The 24,679-nt window shown below is 32.9% G+C and overlaps 1 protein-coding gene across 17 annotated transcripts in view; it reads left to right on the top strand.

Annotated features, from left to right (window-relative positions):
* The window catches only part of Pcdh15 (protocadherin related 15), a 716,528-nt gene that overhangs the window by 466,582 nt on the left and 225,267 nt on the right, over nucleotides 1–24,679 (top strand). For 16 of the 17 annotated variants that reach the window (XM_077799359.1, XM_077799358.1, XM_077799357.1 and 13 more), the window contains 2 exons: nucleotides 16,459–16,538; nucleotides 21,045–21,138. In XM_077799359.1, the coding sequence (XP_077655485.1) occupies nucleotides 16,459–16,538; nucleotides 21,045–21,138 (174 nt within the window). The remainder of the gene's footprint in view (nucleotides 1–16,458; nucleotides 16,539–21,044; nucleotides 21,139–24,679) is intronic. The other variant, XM_077799354.1, reaches the window with a different exon arrangement.

Below are 24,679 nucleotides of genomic sequence, written 5' to 3'. Positions count from 1 at the left end.
ACTGCTTCCTGGCTTCTGTGAGTGGGGCAGTGATCCTCCACCATGCCCTTCCACCATAAAATTCTCTCTCACCTCGAACCCAGAGCAATTATGTTGGTCATCTATGGATTGACACCTCTGAAACTGGGAGCCCTAAATATATTGTTTCTCCTCTCATTTGTTCTTATTGTTTTTTTTTTTTTTTTTTGGTCAAAAAACTACAAAGCCATGACAGAGTAGTTTTGGAATCATTTTCTATGGAAGGGAGAAGGAAGGAAGGTCTGATTTAGGGAGAAGTTGAACTTCAGTGTATTCCCAGTTAATTCCTTAACTGAACCCAGTAAAACTCTATGGTTGAGATTACTCTTCAGAGTTATAAGGTTAGGACAAGGAGGCAGGTCCTTTATATATCTTGCATCATTGATTCATTAGTTGCAGGTTGATTCACAAAGTGCTTTGACCTTGGGCAAGATGATTTTCTTCCAATGAGACAGTCTCTGGATACAAATGACAGTTGAAGTCTCTCAGTATGCAACATTTTCAATATATAAAGAAATCATTCCTCATTTCTTGAAAAAGGATAATAGAATGAGCCTCATAATATTATCTTGGCATCTCAAAATTAACCTAGCCTATATTTACCACTGATGCTCACTTTCCCTCTCCCAAGAAAACAAGTGGTCCTCAGGCATTTCCTCCTATTCAGTAAATGGAAAATTCCCCTTTCCAGATTCTCTGACTGGAGCCTTTCAAGTCATTTATGAGTTTTTCTTTCCCATGGCTCTCTCTCATTTCTAATTGATCAACAAATCTGTTTGTTCCCAGGATATTTCCACAATTTCAATATTTTGCAACACTCCTTTTACTTTTATCTGTTTTTCCTGTTTTCTGTCTCCAATCAGAGTCTCTATTTCATTTGCTAGTGCATCTTTAGTAACTAGAGCAATTCTGGAACCATGTACTATGTACTCAGTAAAGATCTGTTGACTGTCAGGTTGATCTGATTTCAAGGAAAACTGAAACTAACTTTCAAACATGCCATCAGTCTCTGGCTTTTTTTTCCCTACTCTTATGCTTAGCTCTATGTAGACTCTGAAAAAGACTTGAAAGTAAGGACCTAAAGATGATATCAACCATCTTGTTCCTGATTACCTCTGAAATGAGCTATTTGGGCTTGAGCAGCTTCAAGGTGAAATAAAGAAAATGAGAGAACACAGAGTTTTCTGAAAGATATATACTTAAGTAATGAAATATAATAAATACTCCCTGGAAAGTCCAAATCAATAATTAAAAAATTCTTGAGTCTAATTAGAAGTAAAAGAACAATTTTAAGATTTAAGATTTTTCTCTAGAGACGTTTTTGATGTTCCAGTAATTGAATGCCTTTACAATGTATTGCTGTCCTTTGGTGAAGTAATATGTGAGGATATTGATGGGAAACTAGGACTCTCCCTCTGACAAAGTGTGCCTCTGAATGCATGTGAATCAGGGAAGAGTCTCTGGCAGCCTTTCTCCACAGCACATAGAGATTCCTCAAAGCACATGTATACTTTCTAAGATGCAGAGACTATCAAAGTGGGGCCAATGGGCATGCACGTTTGCGGCCTCAGAAAAGAATGAGGTGGTTGAAAAGTGAGAAGACTCGAAATGAATGCTTAAGCCTGCTGAATTTATTATTGTTTGATCTGGAGCAAGCAAAACATCCTTAGCAGTTCAGTTTCTGACTCTACACAAGAAATATAATAAAATGTATCTCCCCAACTGTAAAGTTCACTCCATCTGTACATTCTTATACAAACACATTATGATTACTAAAATGTTTGAATTTGAATTTGGAGAAATCCCAGAGCATGACCAGCTCTTAGCTATTACAAGAACCTAATTTCCCTGAAATTATTTCTCTCCCTGGCAAGTGGCAAACCCTAAATCTGCTTCGAGCAGCACAAAATATGCTAAAATCACGAGTAAAACCTGTGACATCAGGGTTTGGAGTGTGAGGAAAGATTTTCAGTTTTGTTCTGCTTCCCAGCAAGCTTAAATTATTTTTAAATTGTGAAACACAAACTTTTCTCCAGGGATTAAAGAAAAATTCAGCCTGGTACTTAATAAGTACGGGTGCCCTCCTTCTACAGGTTCTAGACTTACAAGAGACTTCCTGAACTGTGCTGAACTGTAACCCTAGGTTTTATATTCTTCCTTATCCTGAGTTTAGATTAACTGTAAATACTCATTTCATTTTAAATGAAAGTTTTTTTTTTCACCTGAAGTATTCTGCAATGTAAGGATTTGTGGCCTGTAATGGGAATATTTTGAAAGTCTTGGGAAATGATGCATTAGATATTAAAGAGAATTTTTGTCTCTATTGACTTAGAAAACCAATTCAACAGAGCAGGGAGAGCTATAGAAAGCAGTGAATGTATTTTTAAATAAGTATAAAATAGTTGGTTACAATAACTCCGACTACAGAGAATATATAGCTCAGAGGCAAGAGTCAATTTCAAGAACTTTGTGTATTTTATATACATATATATAATAACAATGTATATCTACATATAATAATTATATATTATATATAACTATATATCTATATCTATCTATATCTATCTATCTATATAGATAGATAGATAGATATAGATAGATATAGTTGTTGTTGTTTTTAATAGGATTAGGTGCCAGATAATGAATTTTGAAATTGATTTAAAGCAATGGATTTTAGCCAGGGGCAATTCTGGCCCCCTGGAAACATCTAGCAAAATCTATTGTAATTTTTGTTTGTCACAAAAAGGGAATAAAGCCTACTGAAAACCAGTGAGAAAGGCCACAGATGCACTAAACATCCTACACAGGACATTTCCCACAGCAAGGAACTGCTCCAGTTCAACATTGATAAATCTGGGATAAAGGAGTGTGATCACTAGAGCAATAAGATGGATTACAACATCTTCATCTTTAATAAAATTTTATAGGAAACTCATGGTGGGTTGCAAATAGCAATAAAGCCATATTCTGGAGTATGGACATGAGACACTTCAAATAGACTTTTATTCCCTATTTATTGCTGTTTAAAAATTTTTGTCCATATTAAAAGATGTGATTCTTTTCAGTTTTCTAGATGGTATTCAACAGATTTTTCCTTTTTACTTGGGTTGGGAGTGGGTACTAGAAATTGAACACAGGGCAATTAAGTCACATCCCAAACTTTTTAATTTTTTTTTTTTGAGACAGTCTCATTAAGTCACTTAGGGCCTTGCTAAGTTTTTGAGGCTGGCCTCAAACTTGTGATCCTTTTGGCTCAGCATCCTAAGCTGCTGGGTTTACAGGCATGCACCACCATATCCACCAGATTTTTCTTGATCTCTTTGAATCCATCTTTAAGGAAACGTTTTATTCATTCCTTCCTGTGAATTGTGGTAGAACAAAATGGAAACTTTAGTTGTTTAAGAGCTGACAGGCTATGGTTTTGCATGCTGACATATAGCAGCTCTGCTTACTGACATTTAACCATGGAAGCTTGCAGCAGCTAACAGGTACCTATAACAGAAAACTGCAGTAGCAGAAGCAGGAGACAATATAACAGAACAGAACTATCCCCCTAAAGGTTTAGTGCAATAAAAGTCCCTAAGCTATATAAGCTAATAGACCCCAGGCTGTTGACAAGCTTATATCCATATAAAGAATGTAGAATGGACCCTCCAATAGAATTTCACAAACTCCCTTCCCTTGCTGTTCCCCAAATTTTCTTATGTTAACTAAAAGCCCTGAGGTGCTTGGGGCTCAGACTATGGAAATTATCTCTCTGGGCTGAGGTGCCACTGTTACTTCCAGATCTGTGTCCTGATCCTTATTTCCCTGCTACAAAATGATTTTTTTTTTTACATGAGTCTAGTAGGTTAGAAGAGGGGGTTAGGAAAAAGGAGTAAGAAAGGATGAAGGAGGAATTGGGAGTGAAATTGATCAGATTATGTGTTTATGTATGCATAAATATGCCAAAATGAACCCCACCTTTCTGTTTAATTAATATGTATCAATAAAAAGACTTAAATGATCTTCAAACAATTTATGACTACAAGTGAAAGTAAGAGCTTTCATTTGCTTCCTGCCAGAAGAGTATTGTATAATTTAAAGAAAAGCTTACAATCTGTAAACCTGCTTGACTTCTGAAGTTGTGGTGTGTCTTGTTTGTTGGCTTCCTCTTTATTGAGCAGAATTAGAAGATTGTGTTCTTTCTAAAGTAAAATGAAAAAAAGGACTAATTTGAATTGTGAATTGAATGTGAAATGTTTGTTCAGGCAACTGTCTGATAGCTGCTGATATGTCCATAGCAGTCATCAATACTACCTTTAGTAACTTGGCAATAAAAGATTCTCACTGTGTTGGTTTTTTAAAATAAACCTCAAGTTGATTTCATGTCTTAAAGCTGTGTATTGCTTCCCATACTGCCACTTCTTGTTCATTAAAGGTAAATTATGCAAATGCCATTGTTTCCCTGAGATTTTGATAAATAGAAAAGAACAAAACTGTGTTACTGAGGTACACTCAACCAACAGCTAATCTGTGTCCATTTTCTAGCAAAAACAACAGGAGACCCAATTGATCTTGAGGAGCGCCTATGGTGTTTCACTGCTGACTGGCAGGAATTGGTTGATTTGCAGCTGAGAAAACAATTTATTTTAGATTAAAAAAAAATAAACAGGGGATATTTGCATTAGAAGAGTTACTTAAGAAAACTGAAGAATTCAATGATATGTTTTTTGTTCTCATTTTGAATTCTTTATTAAAATGGAGAGTCACAAAATTCAATAGTAGTTTAAAAGAAAATAGGGAAAAAAGATATCTTTTTCATCTCTTTTTTTTTTCTACCTTCTACTCACACGGTGCCTTACACAAAAGAGCAAAGATTATTTCTTTAAAGCTTCCGATTCAGGAACTTTAAATTTTAGAGATGGAAGAAAATTCCTATAGAAATAAAGGTTTGACTCCACTGTATAACATAATTATCTATAAAAGATAGTTCATTCTGACTTGTAAACAAATAGTTAAAAAGGGCAGCAAAACTTGATTGTCCTAATTTAACCATCCTGTGTTAAGTGATTTGGAATTACAAGCTGCCTTTGTGAATCAAGATAGAAAATTCAAAGATTAATGCCAAAAGTATCAGGCTAAAAAGACTGAGATGTTGTGCTCTTTTTTCCTTGTTTAGTTATATTATTAAAATGAATATTCATACATTAATAAATATAATCGTGCAGATTATTTCTTTAGTATGCAGGTTCCTTCCCCCCTCTCTCTCTCTCTCTCTTTCTCCCTTTCTCTTGTGCTGAGGATTAAACCCAGGTATTCATACATGATTAGCAAGCTCCCAATCTCCAAGCCACATCCTAGCCCTACAGTTTTATTTTTTATTTTCCATTTTTGTTTCACTCCCTGTCTCCTTGTCTGCTTACCCTAGATAATTCCCCAGCTTTACTTCTCAAGATGACCCATATTTACTTCCTGGTAAATGTCTTTCCATGTTTTTTCTTTCAGGGCCACATACAATCAATATGAGATACATATGTATTGATGTATATCTTTATATATTTATGTGTAATCTACACATACACACAATTTACATATAAGAGGTTTTACCATTGTCATAAGTATGCATGATATTTTTCTATGTTAATTTTTCCTGTGTAACACCATAAAACTTCCAGAAAAGATATCAGAATTATTTAAAATCTTTGAGAATAAGTTACCATGACCACCAAATCCTTCAATTTATAATTCTTTTAAAAAGCAGTCTCCCATTGAAGTACAACTTAGCCATTAAAATCAGGAAATAACTTTGATACATTACTTCAATCTAACCTTCTGATTGCATTGAACTTTCACCAGTTTCTCTCATAGTATCTTTGACAGCCAGATGATCAAAGCCAGGATTGCATGCTACATTTACTTGCTATATTTCTTCAGTCTCCTCAGTCTGAAACAATGCTACCTTTACTCTGTGACCCTGTTACTTATGAAGATTTAAGTCCAATTTCCATTCTTACTGAAAACTCACAATTAGTCATTCAGTAAGAATGACTATGAACTGATGATAAGCTATATTTCACTTATTGCATCTTATGTGGCAGTAGAGAAATTTAGTTTATTCCATTACAATTAATGCTATTATTGACACCTTAATCAAAGTTAATTTTCAAAGTACTATCATGACATACTTTGAAACTGCAAATATTCTTTTCTTAATGATTTTGCCCATTAATTTTTAACATCTATTAATGTTTCTTGACTGATTTAATATGAGCATAGCCAAATGATGATTTTTATAACACCATGATTTCTTCTACATTTATTGGTAGGTATTTTACTGTAGAGGGAAAAAAAAATAAACATTTGTTTCTCCCTCATGTATTTATTCATTGTTTTTACTGATATCAATCTGAAGGCACAGATTTCAGTTTTCTTCAAAGAATTACAAGTCATTTATCTCAATCAGCTCAGGGTGCTACAAAAAAAATACTGTAACATTCAACAAAATATCTAAACAAAATGCTATTTCAAATGTAGACATGTGGTTTAAACAACAAATGTTATTTCTCAGAGTACTTAAGTCTGAGGTATCTGAGATCCGATTTCCAGAGTGGTCAGTTCCAGCAAGGGCTCACCTTGCTGCATGCTCAGGCAAGAAAGGAAGCCATCTGGTTTGGTCCCCTTCCTTTAAGGTCACTAATGCCACAGCAGGGCTCCACTCTAATGCCCTTATCTAAGGCAACTTTCAAAGACTTTGCCTTCTAAAACCATCCCATTGCTAAGATTTACAGGTCTAATTTTTTAGTAAATGTGTTCAATGATGTACTATTAACATCATTAATTTTTTTGGTGTTTAAATTGTCCCAGAATTGTTCTGGATTGGTCCATTTGAGTATTTTTCTTTATCTTCTAAACACATTCCCTGCATTCTTTGAGCTCTCTGCTGTTCTCTGGTTTAACAAGATTTTTCAGATTCATTTTGTTTTATGTTTATTTTTTCTTATCGCAGCCTTGGATTTAACCATTTATCTAAAAAAGTTCTGATTCCTTCAACTGTAGAAGAGAATTTATATGCACACACAATCTCTTCTGCTTCAAATTTGAAAGTAATACCCAAATGGAATGGATATGATACAAAACAAAGCACTTTTTTAAGTGTAAATACAGTTGATTAAAATGCAAACAAATCTGCATCTGCGATATTTTACTTCATTCAGTGCATTAAGTTTGCCCTTCCCATCACAAGAAGTGCCAAGATAGGTCTTTCATAACCTGCAGAAGTGAGAAAGACTGAGAATTTTACATTTATTCTGTGAATCTTGAAATTCAGGGGGGAAATCCATATGTCCTGTACCTTTCTTTCATGGAATGTGAATACTGCTGTTTTTAAATGAAAAGTAAGAGTTCTTATATTCCCCAAATACATTTCTTTTTCATTTTTCAAATTTTTCTAATTTATTTCCCAATTATAACATAATTATTGTGATTTATTACTTTGCAAGAACCAAATTACAAATATGTATTATGTTTCTTTCATGGCAAAATTATCTTTGGTATTTTTCTCTTTAATTGGCATGTAATAATTGTACATATTTATGGGGTAGTTTCTGGTAATTCAATACATGTGTAAAATGTATATTGCTCAAAGCAGAGCAAGTAGCATTTACACTGCTTATTGTGACTTTTTTGGAAACTTTAAACTCTTCTAATTCTTCATAAATACATAGTAGGCTTTTGTGATGTGTAGTCACCTAACTGTGCTGGGGAACACTAGTACCTATTCGTCCTATTTAACTGTGTTTGGTACTTATTATCCAACCTCCCTCTATCCCCCCTCCCTCTAATAATTATTACTCCACTTTCTCCTACTTTGAGACCAAAATTTTAACTTTCATATCTAAGAGAGAACATATGAAGTTGCCTTCTATGTAAAAATTATTTTACTTAGCATAATGTCCTCAAGTTCTGTCCATTTTACCACAAAGATTTTTAAGACTTAATAATGTTCTATTGTGTGTATGGATCATGGTTTCTATATCTATTCATCCACAGATGAGTACTGAGTTTTTTTCATATCTTGACTATTGTGAATGGTACTATAATAAACATGGGAATGCAGGTATTGATTTGATATGATGATATATTTTTTCTTTGAATTTATACTAAGAGCTGGAATAGCTGGAACATATTTTGACCTATATTTAATTTTCTAAACAACTTCCATAGTGTTCTCCAAAATAGCTGTACTAATTTACATTTTGACAAGTAATATATGAGTAACCTTTTCTCCAAATCTTTGCCAGCATTTGCTATTTTTACTCCTGCAATAATAGACATTCTGACTGTAGTGAGTTGCTATCTACTGGAGATTGGTTTTTCATTTCCTTGATGACTAGTGATGTTCACCATTTTTTCATATATTTATTGTACATATGCTTGCTATTTTGAAAACTATCTATTCAGATTATTTGCACATTTTAAATTTTGTTAGGGTTTGGATGTGAAGTATCTCCCAAAAGCTCATGTGTGAGAAAATGCAAGAAGGTTCAGAGGAGAAATAATTGGGTTATAAGAGTCATAACCCAATCAGTGAATTAATGCCCTGATAGGGATTGACTGGTAACTGAAGTGGTAGGGTGTGGCTGGAGGAGATGGGAATTGGGGCGTAGCTTTAGGGTATATATTTGTATATGGCAAGTGGAGATCTATCTCTTTCTGCTTTCTGGTCATCATATGAGCTGCATCCCTCCACCATACTCTTCTCCACTGATATTCTACCTCACCTTGAGCCTCTATGAACAGAGCCAGCCTTCTATGGACTAAGACCTCTGAAACTGTGAGCCTTTAAATAAATATTTCCTCCTTTACAGTTGTTCTGGTCAGTCCTTTAGTCACTGGCACAAAAAAGCTCACTAAAGCAATTCGATTGTGAAGGAGCTATTTTTGAGTTTTTTGAGATCCTGTACATTCTGGAAATGAATATTTTATCAAATGAATAGTTCTTGAAATATTTTCTTCTATTCCGTAGATCATCTTCTACTCTGCTGATTATTTCTTTTGCTGTGAAAAGCTTTTTGGTTTGATATAATCACAATTGTCTATTTTTACTTTTGTTGTATATTCTTTTGAGGTTTTATGGGGGGGGAGAAACAAAAAAAATTGTTTCCCCTTCCAGTGTTATAAAATATTTACCCTGTAATTTTCACTAGTATTTTCATAGTTTCCAATCTTATATTTTGGTTTTGGATCCACTTTGAGTGGACTGGAAATTTGGTTTTTCCAGTAACAATTTTTGAAGAGGGCTTCTTCATGTTTTTTCAATGTTTCTTCAGTATTTTCGATGCTGTTACCGAGGAACAGTTGACTAGAGAACTATGTGTTTATTTCTAACCTCTCTATGCTGTTCCACTGGTCACTGTGTTGTTTTTCATGCCAATATTAGGCTGTTTTAGTTACTATGTCCCTCTAAAATGTCTCAAATCAGGTATTATATTGCCTCCAGCTTTGTTCTTTTTGTTTCACTTTACTTTGACTCTTTGGATTCTTTTGTGCTTCCACATCAATTTTAGGATTATCATTTCTATTTCTGAGTAAAATGTCTAACTATTTTGATGGCAATCGCATTGATCTGTAAATCACTTTGGGCAGCAAGGACATATAATCATTTTCACTTTGCAATCTGCAAAGAGAGGTCTTTCATTTTATTTGTCTTCTCAATATCATCAGTTTTTTTAAAATTTTCATTATAAAGGTCCTCTGTCTGCTGAGTGAATTTATTTCTAGGTTTTTGTTGTCATTGTTGTTTGGGGTTTTTGTTTTGTTTTGTTACCATTATGAATGGGACTACTTTTTTCATTTCTTTCTTGCTAGTCCATTGCTAGAATGTAAAATGCTACTGATATGTGTATGTAGACTTTGTGTACTACAACTTTATTTAGTTTTTAATCAGCTGTAATAATTTTTGTTGTAATCTTTAGTTTTCTCTATATAAAATCATATTATATTGAAGCTAGAATAATTTGACTTCCTACTTTCCTATTTGTATCCCTTTTATTTCTGTATCTTGCAAATTGCTCTGGTTAAGTCTTCTAGTTATATGTTTAAAAGAGTGATAAAAGTGTACACAACTGTCTTGTTCCAGATCTTATAAGAAATGCTTTCAGTTTACCACATATGGTATGATATTGGTTGTAGGTTTGTGTCATATTGGTTATGTTGAGGTGCTTTCCTTTGGTACCTAATTTGTTAAGGAATTTTACCATAAAGGATGCTGAATTTCATCAAATAGTTTCTGTGCATTTTTTAGATGATGATATAATTTTGTCATGTATTCTATTGCTGTGATATATTACATTTATTAATTTGTGAATGTTGAACCATCTTTGCCTCCTTGAGATCTCTGTGATAAATTCTGCTTGTTTATGCCAAATGAACTTTTGCAGGTGCTCTTGGATTCCAATTTCCTTAAGACTTAAAAGAATTATAGCAGACCTATGTTTTCATGAAGAGCTTGGTTTTTGTTAAACAAAATAATAATTGACAGGAGTTTAGGATATAGGGGTCTGTGCTAAAGATAGAAAATGAGCCCCAGAGAGCATAGCATTTGGACTATGCTTCTATATTTAGTAGTTTGCAAACTTTGGTAACTCCTTTAACTTTTAAGATTTTATAATCTATAAAGGCAAGATTGTAATTCTTGATGGATAAATTTATTTTGAGGATGGAGATGAGATATGTAATGTTTGTGATATATTATGAGATAAATATTTGAACGATTAGCATTCAAATAGGTTATTTTAAATATTTCTAGTACTTTTACATTTTATTTTGTTGAAACTTACTGGAGTCATATACAAAATTAGAATTGCAGGTCCATTTTAGAGTTTGTTAAATTCCTTGGTGTTCCTATATTACCAATTTTGTACGACAAAAATTTTTGAGACTTAACCTTTCATGGATTCTGCCAAATCTGGTCAAAATCTAGATACTTTTCCTTTTAAAATTTCCTAATTTATAGAACTCTCTCTGGATGGAACAAGTAAATGTATATTCACTTTTAACCAGCATTCATTTCTAACTAAACATATACTTATTTTTAAAACTTCATTTCATATACAGTGAGCAGAAACTCTGCTATGTTTTCCTAGCTTAAAGCATTTGATTTGACCTCCTAAGCAAAAGATCATAAATCAATACAAATATGAAAGGAAAAGAGGTGTTTGAGAGTAATGGCCTTTCTCAGTGCTGAACATTCTGATATTTTGAAGCATTCTTACGTTTTATCCATCTATTTAGCTGCATTTCCAAGTCTCATATTTTCACATTACATATCTTATTATTTACTATTTTTGAATATTAAATAAACTGTTTTACTTAACCTTATTGGGAAAAGAAATTTTGATTGAATTATAAATGAAAAATAATACAACTTTACATAAATGGAAAATATATATTAATTCATACTGATATGTATTCATAAATACTATTATTTTATTAAAGAGCCAACAGTTTAGCACCAGGTGGGCATCCACATGATTTTGGAAACACTGTCCTGAATTGAAAGCCTCAGTTCTTGATTGTTAGTAATTTATTGACATAAAACAGAACTTGTTTGCCTAAGTGAGAAAAGAAAAATAATCTGAATCTGTTTGTTTTCATCTATTTTGGAATCCCTGAGGGCTAGTACTTTCTCTTAATATCCTATGAAATGTTTAGGATCATTCTGTGTGCATACAGTCCACTCTACCAGATGGCATTTGATGATTGTGTTTGTCTTTAACATGGACAGAAAATTAGTTTAGAGATTTGCTCCCTTTGAAAATTTCTTTAAGTATCTAAGAAATTTGCTTATTTAAATAACGACTTTTGTGTCCCTATTGATTCCTCTGATAAATTGGTGACTCAAATTCAGATACATTCGTTACATGATCTTATGGAGTTGACTAGAAAGAGAAGGTGCTTTGCTTTTTAAAGTTATTTTTCAACCTTCAAGCAATAATGAAAGAAAGATCTAACTTATCCTAATCATGTTCTTAAACATATATCAGTAAACCAAAGGCCAAATTCCAGTACTCTTTTTTAATGTAATTTCTTAATTTATATATGACAACAGAATGCATTACACTTCTTATTACATATATAGAGCAAAATTTTTAAATCTCTGGTTGTGTACATAGTATACTCACACCAATTCTTGTCTTCATACATGTACATTGGATAGTAATGATCATCACATTCCACCATCATTAGTTACCCAATGCCCCCTCCCTTCCCCTCCAACCCCTCTGCCCTATCTAGAGTTCCTCTATTCCTCCCATGTTCCTGCTCTCTATCAGTACTTTCTAAGGATTCACAGTAAACATTTCTCCTTCTTTAACCTGAGGCTAATGGACAAATAAAATCAAGTAGGTGTATTCTGCAGCCATCCCAGCCGTGCAATTCCTCAGACTCACAGGTAGTTTTTCCCGATGCATGGCCTTTGCCCTTGATAGGTCCTCTGCCTATTCTTTTCCTTATCACTTTCTCTCTCAGCTACTTCAAAGATCAACAAAAGTTCACATTTTCAATAGACCTGCTCCGATCACTTTTATATAAAAGAGAAATCATCGCCCTGCCCTCCATTATATGTTCTTCCGGAATCATTGTATATTTTAACAGCACATAAGGATCTATATTTTTCATTTGTTAATTCAATGTTCTCCACCACTACAGTGTGAGCTGCACTAGGGTAGACTTTTCATATGTGCCCTTCATTGCTGAAGTCCCAGTGTTTTACACAGGATGATACTCACAAATATTTGTTGAAGTAATGACTGCATACTGCCTGATATTACTGTTATTTTACTCATTTGTAGTTAGGCACTTGACCTAAAAATAGGTGGTATAACCAGGTCTGGAACCTGGGTAGCTGGCTCCAGAGCCTCCAGTAAATTCCCTGATAAGCCCAGAGAACACAAGTGCTTTTATTCTCTTTTCAGTTCTTGAAGAAGGGGCTCAGATTTGACTTCACTCAGCAAAGTAGAGATAGGAAATGTGTTTACACTAAGGAAGATGAAACAGTTACTACTATTTGTAGTTTTAACAAAAGCTGTTTTATCCAAATAAATAAATTACAGAAACTATAAAGAAATGGTGGCAGAAATCATGAGGTAATTGAAGACTTCTGCATTTTCTATTTACCAATGAAGTTACCATGAGGCTCAAATGAGATAAGGCATGTAAAATTTTAATATAGTTTGGTATATAGTATGCATTTATTCTGAGATGGCTGGTTAGCTTGAATAAAATATTTTGAAATATTTGGAAAAATATATTTGGGGTACGTATGTGCAAGTAATCAAATTTTAGTACTTTAAGCATCATTGCTTCTGTGGCCTCTTCCAATTATTCCTTTTAAGAATTTTTTCTCCCCTTCAGATATTAGCAAATACTGATATATGTTGTTTACACAACACCTAATGTACATAATAGATTTCAAACTCGGATGTATATCCTACCACTCCTTTTCAGGTTTTTGAAAGAGAAATTATGTATTCTTCTTAATTACTTTATCATTTGTTTCAGACCCTGAAATAAAAATAAAGGACTTGCTGACAGAGTCAAAGGAAGAAAATCATCAAATAAGAATCTTATTCTAAATCCTGGGTTTTTAAATGTTTTTTAGGGGCCCAACTTTATTTAAGAATGAAGCATGCATAAACAATAAATAAATAGTAGGAAGATCAGTAAAGGAAAAGAAAAGGAACAAGTGGAAGAAGGAGAGAAGGAAAAGTAGAAGTGTTGGAAATTAGAATGGAACAAATTATATTCCATGCATGCATGAATATGCCAAAGTGAACTTCACTAGTATGTAAAAATTATAATGCACTGACAGAAACATTAAGATAATTAAAAAATAGATGGGTGTAGTTCTGCATGCCTGTAATCCCAAATACTTGGGAGACTGAAACAGGAAGATAACAAGTTCAAAGCTATCTCTGTAATTTAATGAGACCCTCATAAACTTAGTGAGAACCTGTCTCAAAATAAAAAAATAAAAGAACTGAGGATGTAACTTAGTATTAAAGTGTTCTAGATTCAATCCCCTGTTCAAATAATAATAATAATAATAATAATAATAATAATAATAGTACAAATTGACCATTTATATTGTAAGGTTTAAAAAATAATGAAGAATGCATAATGTTGATGCACTCTTAATAGCCTGAGATACTTTAATGGTAAACTGAAAAAAGCACTTCACTTTACCTCAGGGATTGAAATCCATTAACAGCACAAAATAAGGACATAAACACACACGCACACACACACATACAAATTATATAAAATTCACAGTACTTTTATTCTACAAAAGTTTCTTATTTAAATAGATCTTATACTTTAAAAGATTCAACATAAATCTGGACTTGTAATTTTGTACACAAAACTATCTTGTTTCAGAATGTGTTTCTTCTGACTTTCATATAAAGTAAGATGATAATTTTTTCTTCAAGGGAAAAAATATCTATACACTAACAAGCAAAAAAGAACAACTGTAACAGAACAACTAAATATGTGTAAAAGGGAAAAGTAACAAAAAATATTCAGTGTAAACTTTTTAGTGATAAATACAGTCTCTAGACATAGCATAGTCCAGTGTTTTTTAAATAATCTGGCTGAGTATCATTATTTGTAGTTCTACTTTATCTTTTTTGCTAAGAGTAGAAAAGAAGAGAGAAATAGTAAGAATTTACTATCAGTTCCACTGAGTAAAATTTTTTAAAAAATTGTCGTGTGTGTGTCTACAAGGATGCAATAGCATTTGGAAAAAAAATTAATTATACCAAGAAATAATTATTTTTTTTACTTTTTATTTGCTTGATTAAAAACTGAGCATAGTTAGGGTACAAGGGAAAAGGGAAACTGGGCTGCTAGTAGAGTGGCTGTTACTACAGCCCACAAGGAGGATGGCATTAGGGAAGAATTTCAGATACAACCATATTCACATATTTTAGACAGAGCCAAGGGAATTTGCTGATGAGTTCAACTGGACGATAAGAGGGAGCATTCAGGTTGAGAATAGGAAACCTGAGAAAATAGGAGGATGGAGTTGCAGCTCTTTACCAAGATGATGAAGCAAGGAAAGCAACAATTCTTGTTTATCTGTTATTCTGCTTTGCATTTTCAAGCTGGTTAGGGGCAGAAACGAAACGATTTGAAAGAATTCCCCACAGCAACCTGTCTAATTTCCTGCCAACTTCAGGGAAATGTCTTTCAGGGGAGAGGTGATATCTCCACCTGGTCAATAACATATATGTAAAATTCATCTAGAATTTATTGAATATTTCTCCTCCCCCTAGGGACATGCTCAGACAAATCCCTTCCATATCCCTCATATATCATCCAGATTACCTTCATCCATGACTGCATAAGGTGACTTCAATGGCTTATTTGAAAAAGAAATTATTGAATGCTTTAGAAGGCCAAACCCTAAACTCTATTGCTACAGAATTGGATGTTTGTTTATATTTTGGCTGTGGAAATACAAAATTCAACATCAAGATAAAAGCTATAGGTTTTATCTTCTTTAACTTAAGTAAGGAAAAGAAGAAAATAAAAGCCAATGTTTATTGAAAGTTTACAAGGTGCCAGATGTTAGTCTGTAGGCCTTGATATTTGTATGTTTGTGTACATATATATATATATATATATATATATATATATATATATATTTTTTTTTTTCAATGAAACCCCTCAAAAATCTATTAACATTATTATTGTTATAGACCTCCTAGTTGCAATTGGGAGACAATCCTAAAATTCCTAAGTGGAACTTAATTTTGAAATCAGACTCTCTGATTCCTGATTCAGGATTCTTAACCCAAGTTTTACCAGTTTAAATATTTTCTTGATATACTTTGAGCAGAAAAAAAATTGCTTAAATATTTTAACACTATAATCTTCACATGTCATTTAATATACTTGTTTAAATTGTAGAGATAGGGCTGGGGATGTAGCTCAAGCAGTAGCACACTCACCGGGCATGCATGCGGCCCGGGTTCAATCCTCAGCACCACATACAAACAAAGATGTTTTTTTTCAGATGTCTGCTGAAAACTAAAAAAATAAATATTAAAATTCTCTCTCTGTCTCTGTCTCTCTCTGTCTCTGTCTCTCTCTGTCTCTCTCTCTCTCTCTCTCTCTTCTCTAAACAAAAATTGTAGAGATAGACTATAAAATAAAATAAATTAGTTAAATTGAATTACATACATAAACTTTAAGAAAATCATTACTGCATTTTCCTGAATTATAATAGTGTGTACTTTTAGAAATACTGGGATCAAATATAAAATTCTTTATTCTACATCTTGTTATTAGTCTATGCTTTAATCTTTATTTTTAAAATTACTAATGGATATTTTGTGCAGTTAGCTTCAATCTTCTATAAATAAGTTGATAATTGAATTATTTTTTTTTCTGAAGGCAACTGATCGAGAGGGAGACTCAATAACATATGCTATTGAGAATGGCGATCCTCAGCGAGTTTTTAATCTTTCAGAAACGTGAGTTCAAAATGAAATGATTTATAACTTGAATCTTTTTTTGTTTAGTGTTAAATATTGTACTGTAACCAAAAAAACAGACTTCTAATCAAATGCTTTCAGCTGTTTGTAGTATTATTTTACTTTTTTTTCTATGAATGTTAATGAGAGCTGGGAGGATATTTCTGAACTCAGATATCTTGCTCAGGAGACTATTTATTTATTTTAAAAATTTTTACTAAGTAAAATCCACTGAGGTGGAAATTTCCATTTACAGGCATAACCTGGGATTAATTAGATGCCTTTAAAGCCATCAACTAGTCATAATGACAAGGACATTTCTACAAAGAGTAACTTAGCACTAAACTGATAATTCAAAGGGAATCTCATAAGTTGTGTCACACACACTTAAATTGAAACATGAGTTCATTCTTTAATTTCTGATTAATGTAGATAAGGTTTAGATAAGCATCATTTTATTTAACACTTTGAAAACATCAGAGATATTTATCATCATAAATATTGGGAAAACTGGGAGCAATGTGACATTGAAAGAAGGAAGCTATTTTGAGTTCCAGAGAGATCATTTGCTTCCCTTCTGCAATATCAGGGTGGTGCTCTGACTTATTATATGTTTGTTAAAGAATTGAGCTTGATACCTCTCTGGCATTTTGTTTGTGAGTGTGTTTTACTTACTGGAAGACTGGAACTGCAAACTTAACCCATGATTTTAAGAAGAAAAACTTGAAAAATTATCTAGCTACTACTTCGGTGTCTAGAACACTCAGTACATAAGGCCAAATCAAAAAAGCCATGTGTGAGTTCCTAGGTCTTTTGAGGAACAACTGCAGTCTTACATGGAATAAGATTTTATGACCAAAAAGTAGTAATGCTGTGGAAACTGAAGACAATAACAGTATTTTTTAGACTTTAGATTCCAAAGATGAATAAGTTTCTATTTTAAAAATGTAAAGTCCTAACCATTTGAAGTTTCCCCACAGGAACATCAAAATCATAAATTAGCTACATTTTATGATTAATATTAAATAAAGAAAACTATTTCAAAGGGAATCATAAAGGAAACATGAAAACAGACATATAGATAGCTGGGATAGACTTAAGGATTCATATAGCATCCTTAACATTTAGGTCCACGTGGTTGACAAAACAGGACCAAAGTTGATCCAATCAGAAAAGAATTATCTTCAACTAATGAAGCTGGGACAACACGCCAAGGAATGAAGTTAGATCTCTGCCTCACATCATCCACAATAATTAACTGAAAGTGAATTTCAGGCCTAAATATAAGAGATTAAAATACTAGCTCCTACAAGAAGATACAGAAAGAAATCTTCATTATATGAATTAGCCATAATTTTTAGGTATTAGACAATAGAAATAAATGATTTCTGAGATGACATATTGCATTTCATCTATTTACTTTTTTTTTTCAAGTGGCAACATCATGAAGTCAAAGACAACCCAAACACATCACAAACTTTAAATAATGTATATAAGAATCATATACATTACTTTATGATGATAAGTATCACGAACACATAAAGAACTATTATAACTCAAAAATAAAAAGAGTAAAAATTCAATTAAAAATGGGAGACAATTTGATTACAGTTTTCTGCAAAATATATATGTAGGGGTAATAAGCAAATAGAAATATGCTCATAGTTGTTAGTCATTATGGAAATTAAAATTAAAAATTTGTAAGATAACCCACTTTGCACATACTTTAGAATGAAAAGCAAAGATAGTATCAGAATGGGTAAAAATGTGGAGACACTGGAATCCTCATATATTTCTGATGGGACTGTAAAATGTGCACTTTGGAAAAGTTCAGCATTTTCTCCAAATGTTAAAAATGGGAGGTACCACATGACCCAGTAGTTCTACTCACATGTACTCAAGATAAGTCATACAGTTAAATTAAACTACGAATCAGAATGTTCATAACAATTATTTATATTGACAAAAGTACCCGAAACTCAGATGTCCATCTACAGATAAACAGATTAACAAAATGTCATATATCCACACAATGGAATATTATTCATTGATAAAAGAAAATTGATTAGTAAAATATGCTATAACATGGATGAACCATGAAAACATAATGCTAAGTAAAATAAGTTAATTACAAAACAGAATGTGTTATATGATTTCTTTCATATGGAATGTCCAGGATAGGCAAAAGTGTGTAGGCAAAATGTAAACAATGGCTTGTCTGAGAATGGGGCTGGAAACGGAGGAGTGATAGAATGGAATAATTGAATTTGTGACCAAACCTGTCAGCCCCTTTCACTTCATCTAATGTTTCCAAGATTCTTTGATTTAGCAGAGTGCCTCAGTTCTTAACTGCTTTTCCTTTTTGCCTAATATTCCATTGTATGTATAAATAACAGTTTATTCATTTGTAAATTAATGCACATTTGGGCTATTTTGATATGTTTGGGTTATTGTGAATGCTGCTGTTATGAACATATATACATGTGTTTAAGTACATGGTTTTAGGGTTTGGGGAGTATATACTCAGGAGTAGAACCACCAGTATTGTTAATATATGAACTTGCAAAAATTGTTATTTCCCTAAAAGCAACCTGATGTGTCCTGGCCCACCTCCATCCAGTTCTTAGTAAGACTCTCCCTTGCCAGGTATTTCTGAAATTTCCAAAAAGGATGCTCCTTTGTACCCATAAACTAGTCTTGCAGAAATGAATACCAAAAAAACACTACCTATATTTTCTTTTTCTCCATCTCCCAAATGTCCCATTCACCCCTTCAACTCCATGTAATTATGGGTCAGAAGGAGGCAGACATCATCTTAAGAAATAACTATCTCTATTGTAATCACCAGACCATGAAAAATTAGCTATTTGGTAAAAACAGAGAGTCCTAAATAGGAACACTATATAAATGTCTAATTGTTTTCTAATTTAATAGAAGGAGAAATATAGGGATATAAAGACCTTATAACAATAACCTAGTTTTCTTTCTTTCATTACACTATTGCATGTTTTTCAGATTTCCTCTTTCTTAAGTTATATGTGACTAAGTCTCAAAAGCAATAATTGTCTTTGTTTTCTCTTTGAATGCCATTGTGGAATGAGATTATCTCAACTATCTGCAGTGTAGAACTTGATACAAACCTCATTTTTATGAACATACTCTGGGAATTGGTTTTCAATTATTTTGACAAAGTATTTTTTTAAATGTACAGGAAGCAAAGTCAGTTTTTCATAGTCATATGTTGAGAATTATTTTAAGTCCATTTCAAGAACAACAAAGTAAGTGGAGTTACTAAAGCTCTGATTTTGACTCATTATCTGTAACTCACTTACCACATGTGATATGAATTGTTGAAATTTTACTAGTACATTAATATCACTCATGCTAAAATGAAGCATTTTTATCAATCAGGAACAAACTATGCTTTTATACTTTATAAATATTTTAGTGTTTTATTACATTAAAATAAACTTCTTCAGTAGATGCTTGTTAGGGATTCATGAAAATGTCATGCGAAGTATCAGATTGTAAAATCTAGGAAACTCATGCTGAACTTGTTACAGAAAGCAATGCAAGTGACCAAACTCTTTTAAGAAATTACATTAAAAATCAGCATTAAATATTTGACAGCATTTATTCTGCACAGAGAAAAAGTAAGAAATGGTATTAAATTTTTTAAAAACATAAGTATTTACTAAATGCTGCACATATTTCATTATTTATAAGTTAAGAATCGTAATTTTAAAAAGTAAAAGTAATAAAATTGTGACATCAACAGAAGAGTTTTATTTATATTATAAAATGAGACAATGATTTACTAATTACATTCTACTAGAAAGAATGTAAAATATACAGTCTGATTCTATTTTTGGAAATAATTATGTATTTAAATGTGGTCAAGCAAGAAAATGATAGAAATATTAAAAAAAATAACAATAACATCTCAATTTTTAATTTTTTATTCTGGTTTCCTACAAAGAGCTTGCATTATTTTTAAATTAGGAAGGAGAAAATGTACTTTTATCCATAGAATTTGTCAAGATAAATTCAAGTATTTTGCGATTCCACAATGAGCACATATCTGTGACAATGAATGAAAGGTTATATAGATTATTTATAAGAAAGCATTTCTTGACTCAAAGAATTGTGAGACTTCTAAGGAGTAATGGAGTGTTTTACTTTTGAAATAATCACAAGTAAGATATGTATCTTTCTTCCAGGAATGAATTAAGCATAGTTTAGCTTTATTTGATATTTTCTCCCTAGGAGCTAGAGAATCAGCTCATTTATCTTATTCATTTTGCAATTTATCATTGTTTCTAAGAAACTTGACAGCCTTAAAAACCTTTTTTCAATTTTCAACATGAATCCTAGTATTATACATCTTAAATACTCAAACCATGATTACCAAGAGGGGGGAGAAATGGTGAAAAGTGGTTCATTGTAGTAAGAAGACACAATGTGACATAATATTTTTCTGTGTCTTTCTGTTTTCTCTGCCACTAGCACAGGGATTCTCACCTTAGGGAAAGCACTGGACAGGGAAAGCACAGATCGCTACATTCTGATTGTCACAGCTTCAGATGGCAGGCCAGATGGGGTAAGTATGCTAGGCGGGAAAGGTCTTTCAAAATAGTTTTAAAGAAATTTAGAGTCTTGCCATATTACAATAAAAAAAATATGTGTGACCTTCATGAATTAATACTCTTTTTTTTTTAACCTAGAGCATCTTAAAATTAACAGAAGTGCATGTATACTCTAAACGTGTTCTGGTATTGCAACCTTTGACCTGGAAGAACAGATACTTGTGATCATTATTCTTCCCCCAACTTACATGAAAAATGAAATCTCCTTTATACTAACAAATATTGTGTCTATCACTGGAACAGCACTGTAAGATGTGTTCTCATAGTTCTTCCATGTTGAAACCTTTGTCCCTTAACATCAGTTCTGCAGAGAGAACTGGGAGATGGATTTTTTGAAAAAATATGGTTAAGCTCTAAGAAAATTGATTTGATTGATTTCATAGGCATTTGTTAATATCAGTCTGAATCCTAAGTAATTCATGAAGGTCACAGTGGCTTAATGGGCCCCATAAATTCTTTCCTCTGGATATAAAAATCTGTATTGGTTTTTGCTGGTGATTGAATCAAGGAACTTGCTCATGCTGGGAATGTGCTCTACCACTGGGATGCATCCCCAGTCCACTGGAATGTTTTAAAATCACTTATCTATGTTCTTTGAAGGTCCTGTTCCCAAATACCATATACTGATTTCTAAGCATTACACTATTCCCATCATTGTAATTGCTCTTCACCACCATATTTATACCATGAGCTTGTTTTTTTTTTTTTTTTAATTTTCTTTAGCCAAGTAATTATAAGCCAAGTCATTACGGATGTCTGGAAATAATTCAAAACCAATATAAATGAATAAGCAAGGCTCACACAACTGAAATAGCAGCATATCTCCAGTTTACTTGAAATGACTTCTTGGATTTGTATGATTCCTTGGCTGGGGCATAATAGAATGCACTTCTCACATTTACTTGAGTATTTGTAAGAAATATTACCATGATAAAAACATACAAATTTGATACTTGGATAGTTTTATAATCTTAATTAAAAGTGAGAAAAATAGGAATTATTTATTGAGTTTGGAAATTACAATCTCTAATAACAAACTAATTGACATTTTCAGAGGTTAGGTACAATATTTTTCAGAAAATAGAAAATACAGACCAGTTTTAGGAAATAGTGGGAATAATAGAACTGCTGTAGATAATAGAAAATTGGAAGAAAATAAAAACCTAAGATTAATTTCTATAAATGCCATGTCCTTGATTTTTATAGAGTGTCTGTATTATATGCAGGTAGAAAACTCAGTGAGAGTCTCTGGAAGGGAAGAACTTGACTTATAATGAAAGTTTAAGGGAAAACTTGGCTGATCTCTAGCAGAGAGGGATAATTCTAAGAAAAAGGATAAGGAATATTTTATGTAATTTTTTTGAGGCTATTGTAAATGGGGTAGTTTTCCTGGTTTCCCTTTCTGAGGATTTGTCACTGATATGCAGAAATGCCTTTGATTTATGGGTGTTGATTTTTATATCCTGCCACTTTGCTGAATTCATTTACTAGTTCTAGAAGTTTTCTGGTGGAACTTTTAGGGTCTTCTAGGTTTAGAATCATATCATCAGCAAATAGTGCCAATTTGAGTTCTTTATTTTCCCTATGTATATCCCTTTAATTTCTTTCGTCTAATGACTATAGCCAGTGTTTTAAGAACTATGTTAAATAGAAGTTGTGAAAGAGGGCATCCTTGTCTAGCCCAGTTTTTAGAGGGAATGCCATCAATTTTTCTCCATTTAGAATGATGTTGGCCTGGGGCTTAACACAGGTAGCCTTTATGATGTTGAGATATGTTTCTGTTATACCTATTTTTTCTAGTGTATTGAACATAAAGGGTGTTGTATTTTGTCAAGTGCTTTTTCAGCATCTATTGAGATGATCGTATGATTCTTATCTTTAAGTCTATCGCTGTGATGAATTACGTTCATTGATTTCCATATGTTGAAGCAACCTTGCATCCTTGGGATGAATCCCACTTGATCATGGTATACAATCTTTTTGATATGTTTTTGTATTCTATTTGCCAGAATTTTATTGAGAATTTTTTGTATCTATGTTTATTAGAGATATTGAGAAAAAGTAGTCATAAAATTTATCTGGAAAAATAAGAGACCCAGAAGAGCTAATGCAATCCTTAGCAGGAAGAGTGAAGCAGGTGACATCACTATAACAGACCTTAAACTATACTAAAGAGCAATAGTTAAAAAGAAAAGCAGCATGGTATTGGCACCAAAACAGACTGGTATACCAGTGGTACAGAATGCAGGACACAGAGACTAACAAAGGTGTCAAAAGCCTGCATTGGAGAAAAAATAGCCTCTTCAACAAACGGTGATGGGAAAACTGGAAATCCATATGCTACAACATGAAATTAAACCCCTATCTCTCACCATACAGAAAACTCAACTCAAAATGGAACAAGGATTTAGGAATACAACCAGAGACCCTGTGTCTAATAGAAGAAAAAGTAGGCCCTAATTTCATCATGTGGGATTAGGCCCCAACTTCCTTAATAAGACTCCTTTGGCAAAAGAATTAAAACCAAGAATCAATAAATGGGATGGACTCAAACTAAAATATTTCTTCTCAGCAAAAGAAACAGTTTGTGAGGTGAATAGAGAGCCTATATCTTGGGAGCAAATCTTTACCCTTCACACATCAGATAGCACACTAATCTCTAGGGTATATAAAGAACTCAAAAAGGTAAACACCAAAAAAAAAAAAAAAATAACCCAATGAATAAATGGGCCCAGGACCTTTAACAGACACTTCTCAGAAGATGATATACAATCAATCAACAAATATATGAAAAAGTGTTCATCATCACTAGCAATTAGAGAAATGCAAATCAAAACCACTCTAAGATTTCAACTCAGTCCTGTCAGAATGGCAGCCATTATGAAGAAAAAAACAACAATAAATGTTGGAGAGGATGTGGGGAAAAAGGTACACTCATACATTGCTGGTGGGACTGCAAATTGATGTAGCCAATATGAAAAAGCAGTATGGAGATTTCTTGGAAAACTAGGAATGGAACCACCATTTGACCCAGCTATTCCTCTCCTTGGTCTATACCCAAAGTACATAAAAATAGCATACTACAGGGACACAGCCACATCAATGTTTATAGCCTCACAATTCACGATAGCTAAACTGTGGAACCAACCTAGATACTCTTCAGTAGATGAATCGATAAAAAAAATGTGGCATATATACACAATGGAATATTACTCAGCAATAAAAGAATAAAATCATGCCATTTGCAGGTAAACAGATGGAGTTAGAGAAGATAATGCTAAGTGAAGTTAGGCAATCCCAAAAAAACAAATGCTGAATGTTTTCTCTGATATAAGAAGATGATTCATAGTAGGATAGGAAGAGGGAGCATGGGAGGAATAGACAAACTCTAGATAGGGCAGAAGGGTGAGAGGAGAAGGGAGCGAGCATGGGGTTAGAAATGATGATGGAATGTGATGATCATTATTATTCAAAGTACATGTATGAAGACACGAA

Source organism: Urocitellus parryii, chromosome 5 (assembly GCF_045843805.1).
Source record: "Urocitellus parryii isolate mUroPar1 chromosome 5, mUroPar1.hap1, whole genome shotgun sequence".
In the NCBI taxonomy this organism is placed as follows: Eukaryota; Metazoa; Chordata; class Mammalia; order Rodentia; family Sciuridae; genus Urocitellus; species Urocitellus parryii.
This window is presented reverse-complemented; position numbering and strand designations above follow the sequence as displayed.